Source organism: Herpailurus yagouaroundi, unplaced genomic scaffold (genome assembly GCF_014898765.1).
Source record: "Herpailurus yagouaroundi ecotype Mexico unplaced genomic scaffold, PumYag 141, whole genome shotgun sequence".
Taxonomy (NCBI): Eukaryota; Metazoa; Chordata; class Mammalia; order Carnivora; family Felidae; genus Herpailurus; species Herpailurus yagouaroundi.
In genome coordinates, this window is record NW_024412396.1 from 36,201,480 (window position 1) to 36,217,423 (window position 15,944).

General features: G+C 41.1%; 1 protein-coding gene across 2 annotated transcripts in view; it reads left to right on the forward strand.

The window, feature by feature from the left end:
- The first annotated feature begins 852 nt into the window (after positions 1-852).
- The window catches only part of PPM1A (protein phosphatase, Mg2+/Mn2+ dependent 1A), a 52,054-nt gene continuing 36,962 nt past the window's right edge, over positions 853-15,944 (forward strand). Inside the window, exon 1 of one of the 2 annotated variants that reach the window (XM_040477307.1) lies at positions 853-1,151. In XM_040477307.1, coding sequence (XP_040333241.1) covers positions 860-1,151 — 292 coding nt within the window. In that variant the 5' untranslated portion in view covers positions 853-859. Of the gene's footprint in view, positions 1,152-4,801; positions 4,909-15,944 lie in introns of those variants that run through there. The other variant, XM_040477308.1, reaches the window with a different exon arrangement.

The window sequence follows — 15,944 nt, forward strand, 5'->3', positions numbered from 1 at the left end:
TCCCTGGGGTTATAGAATGCTTCTTATTTTTAATTATTGAATAAAGATCTTTTGATTTTGTAATTTCCTTTTGGGGCCACACAAATTCACTAAGTTATTTTGTATGGATCATGCCCCTCTGTTGAAGGTGGTTTCTACGTGAATTTGATTAAGTATCCCAAATATCCCAAGTTGAAATTCTAAACTTGATTGCCTTTATAAAAAATGTATACCTTATGCTTGCTGAACTTCTCTTTGGCCTGTAGACAACTTTTCTGCCAGAGTCTTCCCACATCAGGCCCTTTGCCTATGCTGACCCCTCTGCCAAGAAAGCTTTCCCCTGATTCTTTGCAAAGTTAACTCCTCCTCATCCTTTAGCTCAAATGCTACCTTCTTACAAAGGTCTTCTCTGAACACCTGTTTCAAATCATCTCCCCAATCTGTTTTCTTCATAGCCCTGATCACAATCTTAATTTCCTTATTTGTTTGCTTTTGTGTCTATATCCCTGATTATAATATCAGATCTTTGAGGGCTAGGACTTTTGCCCATTCATATCCTTATCTACTTCCAGCCTAGCATACCATAACTATCTGTTGAACAAATGAATTTGTCTGAAAGGATCCACACCAATGTTGTGGAGCTGTGGCCATATACAGTTCTCTTGAGGTGATAGTCTCCTCTAAAGACTCTCCAAGCCTTGGCCTGTGGTGTTCATGGCAGCCTGCACTTCCCTCAAAAGGCCTAGGAGGAGTCACAGTGGCAACACAAGACTGCTCCACCCTAATGGAGCTGCCTCAGTGATGTCACACAGGGCAGGATTCTCTAATCCTTCTCATTCTGTGACAGTCCTTTAAAGACCTAAGTGTTTCATGACTTGACATGGTGCAAGGGGAGGGGGACGATGGAGAAAGTAGGACCAGGGTGGGGGGTACACCCCCCACCAACAAAATTAGTTTAGGGGCACCATCCACTGATTTGTACTGCTTCAGGAGAAAGTGCGTAGCAGAGGCTGTAATTTGGGCTAAGATAAGAAAAAGTGAGAAGAGAAGAATGGGGAAAAGAAGGGCAAAGGAGATCAAAAAAGAACAGAAGAAAGGGAGAAGAGTGATGAGAAAAGAGAGAAGAGGAAGACATATGAAGAGGATATATGTGAGAAAGAAACGCGGAACAGGTAATGAAGGTGGAGGAGGAAGAGTTGGATCTCATTCTGCTTGACTTTGTGACTCTTGAGTAGTGAGTGACTGACTTCAGTGGGAAAGGATGGATGGCTGAGGCGAGGGGAATTCTCAGGTGCTTCCTAGAGGGGTCACTTAAAGGGCGACCCTTATTTTGAGAGGCCCAAGCCAGGATGACCCATGGGTGACTCTCCTGGGTGGATTCACAATAGTAATTTGGGAACAAGTGATTTAACCTTCACTTTATTTTTTTATTTCTTTTAAAAAAGATTTTTTTAACGTTTATTTATTTTTTTGGGACAGAGAGAGACAGAGCATGAACGGGGGAGGTGCAGAGAGAGAGGGAGACACAGAATCAGAAACAGGGTCCAGGCTCTGAGCCATCAGCCCAGAGCCTGACGCGGGGCTCGAACTCACGGACCGTGAGATCGTGACCTGGCTAAAGTCGGACGCTTAACCGACTGCGCCACCCAGGCGCCCCTAACCTTCACTTTAAATTAAGATTGTGGAGGGAAAGAAGAGAGAGTGTTATTGTTAACCAGATTGAACTTCAGACTCCTCACCTCGGCCCCCACCCCCATCCTCACCGCATGCCTCCCAATTACTAGGCTAATCACATACAGTTAAATTCAGGACTTGAAAGCCAATCTTTCAGAAAATCTTCCTCTTTGGTAATTGTAATGTAAACAGATTTCTGATGCAGAGTAGGATTGTGTTGTACCTATAAAAATTACTAAAAAACAATTATGGGAATATATGCTCACTGATGTTTCACAGAAACTCACTATGAACATCCCAAATATGTGTAGGAGGCCCAAGCAAAGCCTTGTAGTTCAAACAAAAAGAAAACTTTTAACTCTCTTTTTTCAATGTCCTTTCCTCCCTTCTAAATAGTTGGGTTTTGCCCATAGCATATTTAGGAAACATAATATTTAGTATAATAATAAGGAGGGGGATATTATAAGATCGAGCATATTTATTCAGATAATACTAAGATATCTTTGTTCCAAACTTTAAAATGTTAGCTTATAACCCATGAGTTTCCTAGTTCATACCAAAATGTCCCTGCAAGCTGTATCCAGAAATAAGAAATAGTAGGAAGGTACAACTTTATCAGCAGTCTGTGGTACACTGTGCAGCCTTCTTCAAAATCTCTTTATGCTCATATTTTCTATTTTTCTGCCTCTTCTGCTATAATTGACCCAGATTCTCCTCCAAGTGTAGAACAGAGAGAAGAAAGATATGGGAGCCTGAACGAAGGAAGCAGAAAGATAGGAAAGCCCTTCAAGTTCACTGTGGTCCACTACTGCCATTGGCTGTCCGGGCTCTGCCTTATGAATAAGAAAATTTGTTTTCCAAGGGCACTTCAAATGGTGGTTGCCACATGGGCTTTTCAGTTTCAGAATGGTAATGAGTCCACTAGCATGCAAATCATGCTGTTACTTGTCTGAAGTATTAAGGATTTCAATACAGAACAGTTTCAAAGATCTTTGATCTAATTTCCTTTTTTTTTTTTTTTTTTTTGGCAAGTGTATGGAGAAGCAATTAGGAAATGTGTCCTCAGATGATACTGGGACCAAATGCATAAGTGAATTTTATTTTCACGTTGTATACCTGGAAAAGATCCATCGTCATCTTACTCTAAGAAATTCAAACACCATAGATATTGGGTGGAGTGACTTTTGGGTTCTTTGAAGAATGGGCCTTCCAGTGACTATTTGCTGATACTGTTTTATCCTGTTGTCAGGTTCCAGGCCTAAACGTGAAAGGAACAGAAACTTCCTCAAAAAAAGTCATGTAGAAAAAATTGGAAATGCCTTTCACAGCTTCAAAAACAGCTAAGTGTTCGTTGAATGACAAAAAGAAAAAATAGATTGCTTCTTGATCTAGGAGGTGTGGGGCAAAGTGGTTTTAGGAGATAGTAAGTAGCAATGTAAAAATTGCTACAGTGAGTTCCTCAGATAAAAAGGGATAGGACTCATCACATACTAACCTTTTTATTGGCCAGAACACAATTTGGTTAATATTTTCAGGTGTTCTTTTTAAAGTACCTGCCTCCTACACTGAACTATTTATTTGGTTTTTCTTTGTATATACAAGAGCATCTTTTTAAAACGCGGATCTTGCTTTTAAACTTCTCTTCCAGCAAATGTGGTATAGGTCAAATCCCTGAACAGGTTAAGCCTCTGACAAGAAAGGGAAAGGCACCCCAGCCAATGGGAACTCGTGCTGGTGATGTACTGCTCCCAGTTCTGATTCATTGGCCGCCTAGGGTTTGTCATTCTATCCCGGCGTCTGCAAACAGCGTGGGTCGGTTTTCCGTAGACCAGCTAGCTAAACTGGATTGTGGCCGCCTGCATGTGCAGTTTCAATTAGGTTCAGTTGATCTCTAACTCTTAACAGAAACAGCTGTTACGTTTCTGATTATCCTCCAGATTTTGAAAAATCTTTAGTTCCTTAAACCTCGCTGGAGGTCGTAGGAGGTCCCCTGTGACAGAATCACGTGACTGTCTAACATGTGCAAATAAATACAATGTGGAATCTGATGACCTACAGATGGAAAACCTGCCAGAAACTCAGAGCATGTGCCCCGTGTATCGGTTGCATTCGCGTGTGAATGGGTGCTTGTAGGGTGTTGCTGCCCTTCGGGACTCGAGGTGTGTTGTAGCAGAAGCACCTGCGTGCGGCTCCCAGGGTCACTGGTGAGGGTGGCTTAGAGCCCAGGGGGAGGGGGTCTGGCCGCAGCCTGTATCCAACAGTGCGTTTAAACCACAGCAGCGAGGCGGCAACCAGGCCGCGACTGCGCCGGAAAGAGGTCGGTCCTCGGTGCTCAGAGAACGGCGTCTCTGCAGGGAGTGGGGTGTGTATTTAAGACAAGTGGAAGCGCCGGGGCGGGAGGAGCCGACGCCCTAAGGGGGAGCTCCCGAGTCCCGGCTGGACAGACTGTCGGGCTTGGAGAAGCTCTCGACGGCCGGGGCGCCTTACACTCACACACTCTGTCCAGCCCCCAACGCCGGGGGGCATAACGACCCCAGTGCCGGTTCTGATCCGGCATTCGGATGCTCCGTTCGGCCTTCGCCTGGGGCCCTGGCCGCGAGGGGGCTGCGGCGAGAGAAGCAGGGTAGGGCAGTGATGTCATCTGCGGCCGCCCCTCCCCCGCCTGCCGGCCCTCGCCGCAGTTCCTGCCCAACGACATCCGGGTCTCTCCAGCTGCTCCGCCGCGCCGCAGCTGTAGCGGCCGCTGAGCCGCCGGGGCGGGGCTGACAGAGGAGTCGGGGAGGGGCCGCACGGCGCCGTCGTGAGCGCGCCTGCGCGGGGACGCGCTCGAGGCGGCGGTGGCGGCGGCGCTAGGGACGGGAGCGCGCGCGGGAGCGAGGGAGCAGTGGTCTCGGCGCCGGCCCGGCCCGCAGCTTCGGGTGCTCGGGCGGCTGCAGCGCCAGAACGGGTGGTTGGGGAGGGGGGGTGGGGGGGCGCCAGGCAGGTGGGGCGCGAAAGCGATGAATCTTTGGCTCTTCCTCCTCCTCCTCCGGGACCCGCTCTCCGCCTCCCGCTCCAACGCCCGGATGATCTGAGTCGCGAGGGCGCCGAGAGCCGGGGGCCCGGACGCAGCCCGGCTCCTCCCCTCCTCCGCCCCCTCCCCGGCCTGACCTGGCCGGCGGCCGCCGCGGTGACCCCCTTCCAGCCCCCTCCCCGGCCGCCGTCGCCGCCGCTGCCTTGGCCGACCAGGGACCTGCCCGCCCGCGGCTGCTCCGGGTAAGCGCGACGCTTGGGCCGAGGGCGGGCGGGCGGACGGCGCGGGCCTGCGCGGCGGCGGTGGCGGCCAGGCCTGGGCCTGGGGCCTGTAAACAAGCCGGGCGTCTGCCCGGGCGCTCCCGGGAGGAGACACGACAACTCCACCCCCTGGCCCGGCCTCCTTCCCGAAGCCGGGCGGCGGGCGGCGAGGGGTTAACGCTCCGCGAGGGCGGTGGCGGCAGGGAGGCGGGGGCGGAGTGTTGGTGGCTGCGGCGCGGGGAGGGGGCGCGACCCTCCCGCCGCCGAGGCCGGGCGGGTGTTCGTGGCCGCGACGCGGGCGAGGGCCGCAGGCCCTCCTGGCTCGAGAGCGGCGGGCGGAACTTTTTTTCCGGGGCGAGGAGTGGGGCGTCGCGGCGCCCGCCCCCTCCCCCCCCCGCCCGCCGGGCCGCCCAGGGCTCCAACCCCTGGGAGGGAGGCCGGGAGAAAGAAGGGGGTTGGCTTCCTCTGGACCGGACTTAGCCTCGAGGCACCAAATTCTGGACGGTTTGCTTCAGGTTTATAGGGGGGCTGAGCTGAGAGTGAGGCTCTTTCTGAACTCCAGTCTGTGATGCCTCCAGTTCATTCATTATTAAGGCATCGAACAAATGCATTGGAGTAAATCACACTGATTTCTTCTCGTATTTTTAACTGTGTAAATTGGTAAAAGTTCTTAACGTCAGAGTTTGATGGTTGAGGTATGGTTCTGTTCTGCCTGTAGATTTTAAATATTTTCTTGAAAGACAGCTGGCTGTGGAGAGCCTTTTAGCAACCGCGGTTTAGATACGTTTTGAACATTTCATCACCCACCTGAGTGAGGTCTTTTTCCTTCTCTCTTCTCAAGCACCGCATGGGATTTACAAATCCACAAAGGTCGTTCTTAAGTTGTCCAAAGAAATCTGCGCCGCCCCTACCCTCCCCACTGAATTTTCTGCTAATTGGAATAATGAGCCGAATGAATTGTAAGAAGTGATTGGAAGAGTAATGGGAGGTGTAAAAATCAGTGGGATATAGGTATTAGAAATTCGAAATTAAAAAAATGGTTCTGAGGAAAAAGGCTTAATCTTTTCAAACTCGCACGATGGGATTTTAAACACAACCACTTTTTTTTTTTTTTTTTAAGATGCAAAGAGCTCTGAAGAGTCAGAGGATTTATTTATTTAAACTGTACTCTGCTGTGCTTTCTGAGTTCCAGAGCTCACAGGAGTCCAACTGGGCTTACTCCCCAATTCCTCTCTAATTGGAACAACTTCACTTTTACAGCTTTTATCTTTTTAACATATTGGGCCTTTTACAAGTACTGCATTTCTGTAACTCTTTACAGAGTAGAAAACTGATTAGAGAGATGGTGACCCACCCCACTGCCTATTTTCTAATCCTAGATGTTACCTTTGGTCAAAAAATTGAAGCCCAAAGTCACATCCCTGGCCTCGTGTTGTAGTTCTGTTCTTATGTATAACTCACATATATCTGAATAAACATTCAGTCATGTAGGGATGATTACTTTTAAGTTGCAAGTTGCAGCCATTAATGAGAACTTCACATGGAAGTTGCTTAAGACATTTTTGATTTGATATCCTCAAACATTTTTCACCTCAGTGAAGTAATTTTATTATGGGAGGGGTATATTAAGACCAGTAAGGTTTGGCTAGCTATCTCAGATTATATTTGAGAAATAACTGTGTTAAATGCTGGTGTCATCAAAATTTCTTTTTTGGTGGAAATTTACATAAATTTGTTTTCACATTCTTTTTTAAAACACAGGTTGTATTTTTTTATATTTTAGATTGAAGGGCTGAAGTGATGATCATAATTACAATATAACCTGTTGAAGGGAACACTGCGCTGGGAGATAAGAAATGTTTAGTCATGGCTGTGCTCCAAAATATCTGTGTCCATGGACAAATCCTTTAACCTTTTGAGTCTCAGCTTTTGCATATTGGTAAAGCTAAAGTGGTATACTGTATTGTCAAATGCATGCCCAGTTGTTAAATTTTTTTATTCTGTTAACATTGTCTATTCAGTATGCCTTGACCATACCAGGCATTTAGATGTTTCAATGTTCTAAAGATGTGTGTTACTTAGAAATAAGTGTCTTAATTAAAAGAATTTTAAATTTGTGATTCTTCTTTACGGAAGATAGTCCTGTAGGTAGGCTTTATTGATTTTTCTGTTGGGATTGGGAAGTCTAGAAAAACTCTTAGGAGAAAGAGGAAGGAAGAACTCTTAGGTCGGAGACAGAGGGTGGTTGAGACTATAGGCTTGAACAAGCACAGGACTCTGGGTAGTTTGATGTGAAGGGCATTATAAGAACACATTATATCTTTCTGTGAGTTCAGGCTGGGTTTTGCTGTCTTGACTTGTTAATAAACATTTGTGTGAAAATTTGTTTCCTAATACCTAACTTTTTTTCAAAGGAATCTATAGCAACATCATGTTGTCACATTGTAAACATTGCTAAACAGTTACCAAAAACTTACAGTCTTTGAATTTGTTCACATTATGCCTAGACTGTATAATGGCCAACAGAATGTGTAGCTGATTCTGGTTTAACTATGAATGTTTATTTAATAATTTAAAGACTGACATGTCCACAGAGAGCTTATTATCCTTGAAGTGCTCACGCATGAGAGCTGGATTAATTTCTTAAGGTGTAAGTCTATGATCATGTAGAAATAATTAATTATAGGGTGATATTTTGATGATCCCCCTCCTCCTCCTTCGGCCCCCCCCCCCCATGATTATCGAACTCTTGCCTGAGCACCTGCCTCTGAGTGGTACTGATTACTTTCCATCCTTAGATCAGAGAAGTGAGGCAGCCATGTAAGAAAATTGGCTCAAGTGGAGTCCTATAAGAGTTAAGCAAGAAGATAAAACAAGGTGTGGCCCTGTGAAATATGTGGACGATGGGTGAAGGGAAGGTATGAGGCAACTGGGCAAAAGTTTGTTTCTTCTTGTACCTTGGGTAGTAATTTTATGCCAGAATGTGTTCTTACATTTCAAATAATGTTGGTGGTAAAATTTTTAAAATTCAGTTGCTTCATCTATTATTGCATTATTAACCAAGAAATTGAATGAATTTCTATCTGGGATGACGAACTGCCCTAATATGAAAGGAGCTTGGGTTAAATGATATCAAAATCAAAAGTTGATTGTATTCTTCTTTTGCTCTTTCTAATGTGCTTCATATTACATGAGTAAAGATTTTGTATATGATTGAGTCTCCAGAATATATTCCTTGATGATTTTGACCTTTGCAAGTCCTAGCTATCTATATACTACCTAGATAATCTCTTTACCTAGCTTTTCTTTTGCTGAGGCAGGTAGGAGGAGCTAGAGAAAGTAAAGGTTTAAGAGAGGTGAGCTTCTGTGTACCTTTATCTAAAATCTAATAGACTTTAGAATTTTTTAAAGAGACTGAGGGAAAAGTACTAGATGTTAATGTGTGTTAATAAAGTAGACTATTGATACATGTGTTTATAAAATAAGAGATGTTTTAAACATTCCTTGAATGTGTGGTGAAGAAGGGAGCTTGAGCTTTTATAATTCTTAATATGTTTATTTGGAATCCATTGACTGAGTTTATGTAGGATCTGGATTGAAAGTCATTAGAGTTTTTGTCACTGGTACGATTTAAATTAAAATCCTATGAGACCAAACTACTTCTAGATAAAGTGAATAATAAAAGCCATAGTTTATTATTTGTCAAGCTTTAATTTTCACCACAACCCTCTAACATATATGATGTTATCTCTGTTTTACAAATGAAGAAATACAGACTCAGAATCTAAGTAACATGCCAGAATCAGACTATGTAGATATAAAAGTATTTTCAAAATCTTCCTAAGTGAATTTGTCCCAATTAAATGAGCCTTCTTGTTCCTAGGAATCAAAAATTGAAAAGCTGAATGTTAACACTATGATTCAGATTAAGTCATCAATTACAAGAGTGTCTTCTGAAAACATTCAGAAGTTAAATTCATTTTGTCATTCCCCACGTTTCAGAAGTCAACAGAGCTAGACGGTTTTATGTCTTCACCTATCATTGTTCAGATTGAGGAATGGAATCAATATTAAATTCTCAAATGGTTGGTATCCTTAATGAAGGATTAAGGGAAATGTTTCTATGTACGTACAGTCAATACAACCACATTAAAGGCTTTAGAGGGGAGAAGGTGGTAGAATTTCCTAGTGGGGTTATTTGGAGCAAGCCACTTGATTTCTCTAAGTCTTAGTTTTCTTTATTTGTCATATGGAAAAGTCTTTCTCATAAGATATTCTTGAAGATTAAGTGAGATGATTGTGTAAAATACTTGACTTCTTCTACCATGAAGAAAGTACTAGATAAATAGTAGCTGCTATTGAGTTTGTGAAATCTTGAGATACAGGAATAGAGACTTACTGAGTCTTTGAGCACAGTTTTAGCAGTGAATCTGAAAGCCATACTATAAGAGATTGAGTAGAGACTTTAGAAGAAGTTGTAAAGATTGTAGGCATATAGAACTTATATATATCTATAAAAGTGAAAAAGTTAAGAGGTAACGGAAGAGAGTATGATTAGATCTATTTGATTATATGAAGCTGGAGAGGTCATGGGTTTGGAGTTAGTGGTTAGGTGGGAATAGACAGTTAAACAGGATAAAGAATAAGAGTAATAAAGCAACCGTGAATGTTTAGACTAGAGTAATCAGTAAGTGAGGAAAGACAAGGGTTGCTATTTTGAAGAGGAGTTACAGTCTATGATTAGAAATGGGCAAGAAGATACTGCTACAGGAAAAAAATGTGAGAGAGTGAGAAAACTAAATTATTCTAATTAACCAGTTCTTGTAAAAAAAAATAGGGAGTCTTTACATAAATATATTAAGGTTTTCAGGTGGCTCCTGTGTCCTTTAAGGTTGAAAAATTGTATTGAAATACTAAGGTCTTGTCACTTCATACCCAGACCATGGTTTCAGCACTCCAGCTGGTCTTTCCCACTTTCATCTTGTGCTGCATCTCCCTCCCCCATTCTATAAACCATTACAAACCCCGTCCTAATAAACTGTTTGCACCTTATTATTTCTTTGCTCAGCATACTCAGTGATTCCCTTTTCCTCCAGAATAAAGTTTAGAAATCTTTGTTGGGCTTTTGACACTTTCCATGACTGAACCTCAGGACTGATCTATTTCAGCCGAACTGGTACACTTCCCATCTCTAGAACACACCCTGTACTTTTCTCTCAGTGGATTGTCTGTCACTCATGCTAAGTGGTAGCTTGGAATTCTTGCCCTTCCTTTTCCAGCTTTTGCTTTCCTCTGTATCAAAGCTCTTTTCTAGTATTTCCTCTCCCACAAAGCCTTCTCTGATGACAATGTTTCATCTCTCATTTCTCTGTACTTCTATAGTAGTATCTATTGTATTATTTGTGTGGCTTTAATAGTATACTGCTAGGTGTCTGTGTTGTAATTATAATTGTTCAATTTAATTACAAATTCTGACGGGGAAAATACAATAGCTTTTTATTATCCCTGAAGCCTACCACAGGACCTTGTGGATAGTAGATACTCAGATATTTTGTAAATATTAGGCACAATCTACCTGAGAGTGGGAGTGATTGCTTTGGAGGTGGTGGAAAAAGTTAAGAGCTTTCAAGTAGTGGACATTGCTGCTTTTCTTCCTATGTATTATTTTCGTTGAACCTGGATATTTAAGTGTGAAGATCATACAAATCAGAAATGTGGGAGAGTTCTTACGTTGGTGTAGAAAATTAGATTGATTGATTCTAGACCTAATGGTTTCATTTTAATTTCCAGTTAAGGGTTAATAGTACATTCATAATCTTGCATCTCTTTCCAGAGTTATATTTGCAGATATTATGACCTAGGCAACCTTTTAACCGGAATGGTGGAATCACAGTAATTAGATGATGTATTAGTTAAAGATGGGAGATAACTGATTTAATTTAAACCAAAATAAATGTCTAACATTATGAATAGTCTGTTCATATGAACCTTAAAGCTAAACTTTAAACCATATCAAACTGTTAAACTATTTCCAGTATTTGAAAAATGCATAGTAAAATTTCCTTTATTGAATTTTAAAATGAATAATTTTATATAGACAGTCTGTGGCTGCTTAGACTCCTTTATTGAGGTATGATACTAATGAGACCAGAATCATAAATTTGATTCTTTGTGTGCCTTTTAAGTTTTTCTAGCTTTAACATTAGCTACTAACACTGATAGCTAATATTATTGAGCAGTATGCCAGGCATTATCATAGAAAATTTTTAATTACTATCTCATTAAATCTTCATATTTCTGTATATGAGGTAGATACTACTGTTAGTTGTATCTTAACAGATGAGGAAATTGAGACAGGTTAAGTTACTTGTTCAGTTTCACAGCTAGTAACAGAAGCTAAACACATGTCCTTGGACTTCTCATAGTTGTTATATATATGCAGTTTTATTGCTTCTGCTAAAAGAAATTGTTGGCAGTTGTGATGGTTTAGAAAATCTTTGATTATACTGGGGTGCCTGAGCGGCTCAGTTGGTTAAGCATCCAGTTCTTTAAAAAAAAATTTTTCTTTTGATGTTCATTTATTTTTGAGAGAGAGACAGCATTGTGGGGGGAAGGGGGGGAGGAGAGGCAGAGAGAGGGAGAAACAGAACTTGAAACAGGCTCCTGGCTCCAGGCTCCAGGCTGTCAGCACACAGCCCGACATGGGGCTTGAACTCACAAGCTGTGAGATCATGACCTGAGCTGAAGTCAGATGCTTAACCAACTGAGCCACCTACGTGCCCTGATTAAGCATCCAACTCTTGATTTCAGCTCAGGTCATGATCTCACAGTTCGCGGGATCGAGCCCCACATCGGGCTCTGCACTAACAGTGCTGAGCCTGCTTGGGATTCTCTCTTTCCTTCTCTATCTGCTCTTCCCCTGCTCATGCACGCGCTCTCTTTTTCTCTCTAAATAAATAGATACAAAGAAAATCTTTGATTTTGAAGCTTATAACTACATTTCCATCATACTCAATGAGTGAATCTTGTGATTGAGCTGGGTCTGAGGTAGACATGTACACTAAATTTGAAAAGTATAGTGTCATATGTCACATCATGTCAGCTCTGTTTAGAGCTTTTTACCAAGTACTGGGGCTATTGGCTGGCTCACGTCCATGGAGTATGTGACCTTTGATGTCTGGATTGTGAGTTTGAGCCCCACTGTTGGATGTGGAGATTACTTAAAAATAAAATCTTTTTTTTTTTTAAAGGAGCTTTTTACCAAGAACTATTAAATTTTGTTATATAAAAAGAATATAAGATAAAGGCATAATATAACTGGTACCACAAGCCACATGCAATTTTACCTTACTTATGTTCACTACTTTGCAACCCACTGACATGATTTCATCATTCCTTTATTCAAATGAAATTCTTAGTGAATTTAAGAAGAATTCTTAGTGAATTTAAGAATATAGCACAGGGGCGCCTGGGTGGCGCAGTCGGTTAAGCGTCCGACTTCAGCCAGGTCACGATCTCGCGGTCCGTGAGTTCGAGCCCCTCGTCGGGCTCTGGGCTGATGGCTCAGAGCCTGGAGCCTGTTTCCGATTCTGTGTCTCCCTCTCTCTCTGCCCCTCCCCCGTTCATGCTCTGTCTCTCTCTGTCCCAAAAATAAATAAAAGTTGAAGAAAAAAAAAAGAATATAGCACAAGCTACCTAATTGGGCTTACAGTAAAAGTTATACTATAAATGGAATATTTCATTATTAAGATTTTTTTAAAAATAAATCTTTGAAAGCAAGGACCAGGTTTCATTTGTTTTAAGTAGATGTTCAATATTGGATTGTTTAATCCTTGTAGTCTCCTTGCTTACTTTCTGATGAACACATGACAAAGAAAATTGATTGTGAGCCAGAAATATAGCAAACTATGAGAGCATAGGTCACATACAATCCATTTTAAATTTAGGCTCATTCTTTTTATTCAAATCTGTGTTATGACTATCTCAGGCAGGGATGTAGATAGATAAATGGGTTTTTTGTGTGTTTTGAGTCATACTACATGTAGCTTAATTATTTCTCTTAATACGTTATTCAAGAACTATTCTGGTGTTTCTAAGAATGTAATTCATTACTGATTGAATAAAGGCCTTGGCTTTTTTTGTTTGTTTGTTTTTGTTTTTTAAGTTGCTCCTTTTCTTTAGTGTGAGTGGTAGAAAAGTGCATCTAATTTGACATTATATCTATAGGAGATGCAACTTGCTTACTTACCTTTGTTACCAAATTTCAGAAATGAAAATATTAAGGGTAAGCAATGAGTGGCTATATATTGGTTCTTCTCTTGTTTTGCAAACAGGATTGTTTACAAGGTTTACAGTTGTTTACAGATTGCTTACCAGGCTTTAGAAAAACATCTTTGCAGTATGCCATTATGCTTTAGAATGTAAATAGATAGTAAATAAAATTTTCACTATTTAAAACAATAGTTATTATCCCTGCTGAGAGTGTGTAAGCCTGTTTGGGATGTTAGGGGCTGATCTTAGAAATAGCAGATTTTGTTTTGCTGTCAACCCACAACTTAACCCTGTATTAATTACTCCATATCTGTCATCTTCATTTTTCTCTATCTATGTAAATGCTTCCTGATAGTATAAGTACTGTACTTCTACTAGTCAGCGGTGTAGTGTGATCTAGTGTAATGGTTTGTTATAGTCAATAGAATAAGGAGCTCCTTAAGTGCAAATGAGATTAATTCATTTTATACAGTAAAACTCCCAGACTAAGTTAAAGATACTTTTGTCTAAAATACATTGAAAGAGGATTTCTTAGCTCTCAGAAATTATTCCTTTGTGTCTAAATTACCTTGTACTTGGGGTGCCTGGGTGGCTCAGTTGGTTAAGCGTCCTACTTCGGCTCAGGTCATGATATCACGGTCCGTGAGTTCGAGCCCCGCGTCGGGCTCTGTGCTGACAGCTCAGAGCCTGGAGCCTGCTTCAGATTCTGTGTCTCCCTCTCTCTCTCTGACCCTCCCCCATTCATGCTCTGTCTCTCTCTCTCTCAAAAATAAACATTAAAAAAAATTTTTTTAATTACCTTATACTTTGCTTCTCATATAGAAAAGACTTTTAAAATTTTACCCATTCATGACTTGATTGAGGAGATAAATAGCACAGGGAAAGAGACTGTATAGGCTCTAACTTACAGTCAAAACTACATCTTTCTCTTTTGTTTCCTCTGGTGTGTCTTCTGTGGCATTTTTCAACAATAAGAGTATGTAACTAATGATGTCAAGAAACTTTTAAAAGTCATTAATGAACACTAATCTGAAAATCAGATTTTTGATTAATAGGCTGCACATTTGTTTTAGGGTCCAATATTTTCTTACTAGAAATCAATTAAATTTCTGTAGAGATTTTAAAAATTAGATTATGCATTTTGTAGAATAACAAGATGGAAATGGTAGGACATTGTTTGCAGAGGTCATCGTCCGGGAATACCTTTCCTGGGTAGAAAAGAATTCCTAACTCTGTTGACAAGAGAGAAGTCATGATAATGGCTGTCACTCCTTTGTCCTACATATTAAAGTGTCTGACTATATGCAAAGTACTATGAACAAAAAAGATATAATCCCTTCCTTCATGGATCTTACAATCTAAAATGAGTGAGAATTCACAGGGTCTTCTGTGCTATGATAAGGGTAGAATACAGGATTCTGTGAGCTTATGACTAATGGTAGATCTATTTCCTGAGACAGGGAACTGAGTAGAAGTGGCAGGGCATTGAAAAATTCACTTTGGGTCATGTCATTTGAGGTGTGGCTAATCAAGTATAGGAGGTAGTTGGATATATATATTTTTTAAGCTCTTAGAAAGATAGAATCTTCACTTAAAAAAAAACAAATGTTTTCTCTTCCCCCAACACCCTTTTCCATACACAAAATATCTCATCAAAACTTGTGGACTCAGTGAATGAATCTGTTTTGAAATGTATGGACCGAAGTCTTTCTCTTAGAGGCAAATATTTTTTGGTCCTCTTTTCTGTATTTTGTGTAAAATACTTAGAATTGCTACATATTGTTAAGACAATAAATCTTTTATGGTCTTAAATATTAAGTAAGTTTTATTTCCGCTTTCAGGTTATCAGCAAACATATAAATGCTCAGTCACACGGGGGTTTGTTTATTTTAAGCAAAAGGAAAAAGGATGGATTGGCTAAGGGAGTCAGTTATTTTCTAGGTCAGTCTGAGTCTGAATCCTCAAATATGCAAGGATTAAAAAATAACAGACTGGAAATTGAATCCACTTCTGTAGACAGTTATTCAAAACTGAGAAATTTGCAATAGTTGACAGATGAGGCAAATTGAAATTGTGAATACTGTAGAACATTCTTAGAAAACTTTAAATAGCTCCATGTTTTCCACGTCTTTTCAATGTTTTGCTCATACTATAGCTGTTAGTGAAAATAGGTCAGTGTCTAATTTTTATAGTCACTAGAAACCTCAAACTAAATTGAGCTTAGATACTTTTCAGGTAATTATGTACTTCTAAAGTTTACTTTTAAAAATTATGCAGTACATACCTTTGTATGTACTTCTAGTACATACCTAGAAGTTTAATAAGACTACCTTATGGAGCATGTAGTTCATATCACAGCACATGTCTAGAAGATATTGACACATTAAAAAATCATGAAATATGGGGCACCTGAATGGCTCACTGGGTTGAGCAACTGACTCTTGATTACAGCTCAGATCATGATCCCAGGGTCCTGGGATCGAGCCCCACGTTGGATCATGGAGCCTGCTTGGGATTCTTTTTCTCCCCCTGCACCTTGCTCTCCACCCCCCCCCCCATAAATAAATAAAAATTTTAAAAATTTAAAAATAAAGTAAATAAATTGTGAGAAAACATGGAGGAAACATCAAAAGCAACAAGCTCTGACTTGCACACACCATGTGAAATTGAGACTGCTGCTCATAGCCTACACAAAGTAACTATGGTTTGGGTAAGTTGTATATTTTTCTTTAAGTTTATTTATTTAC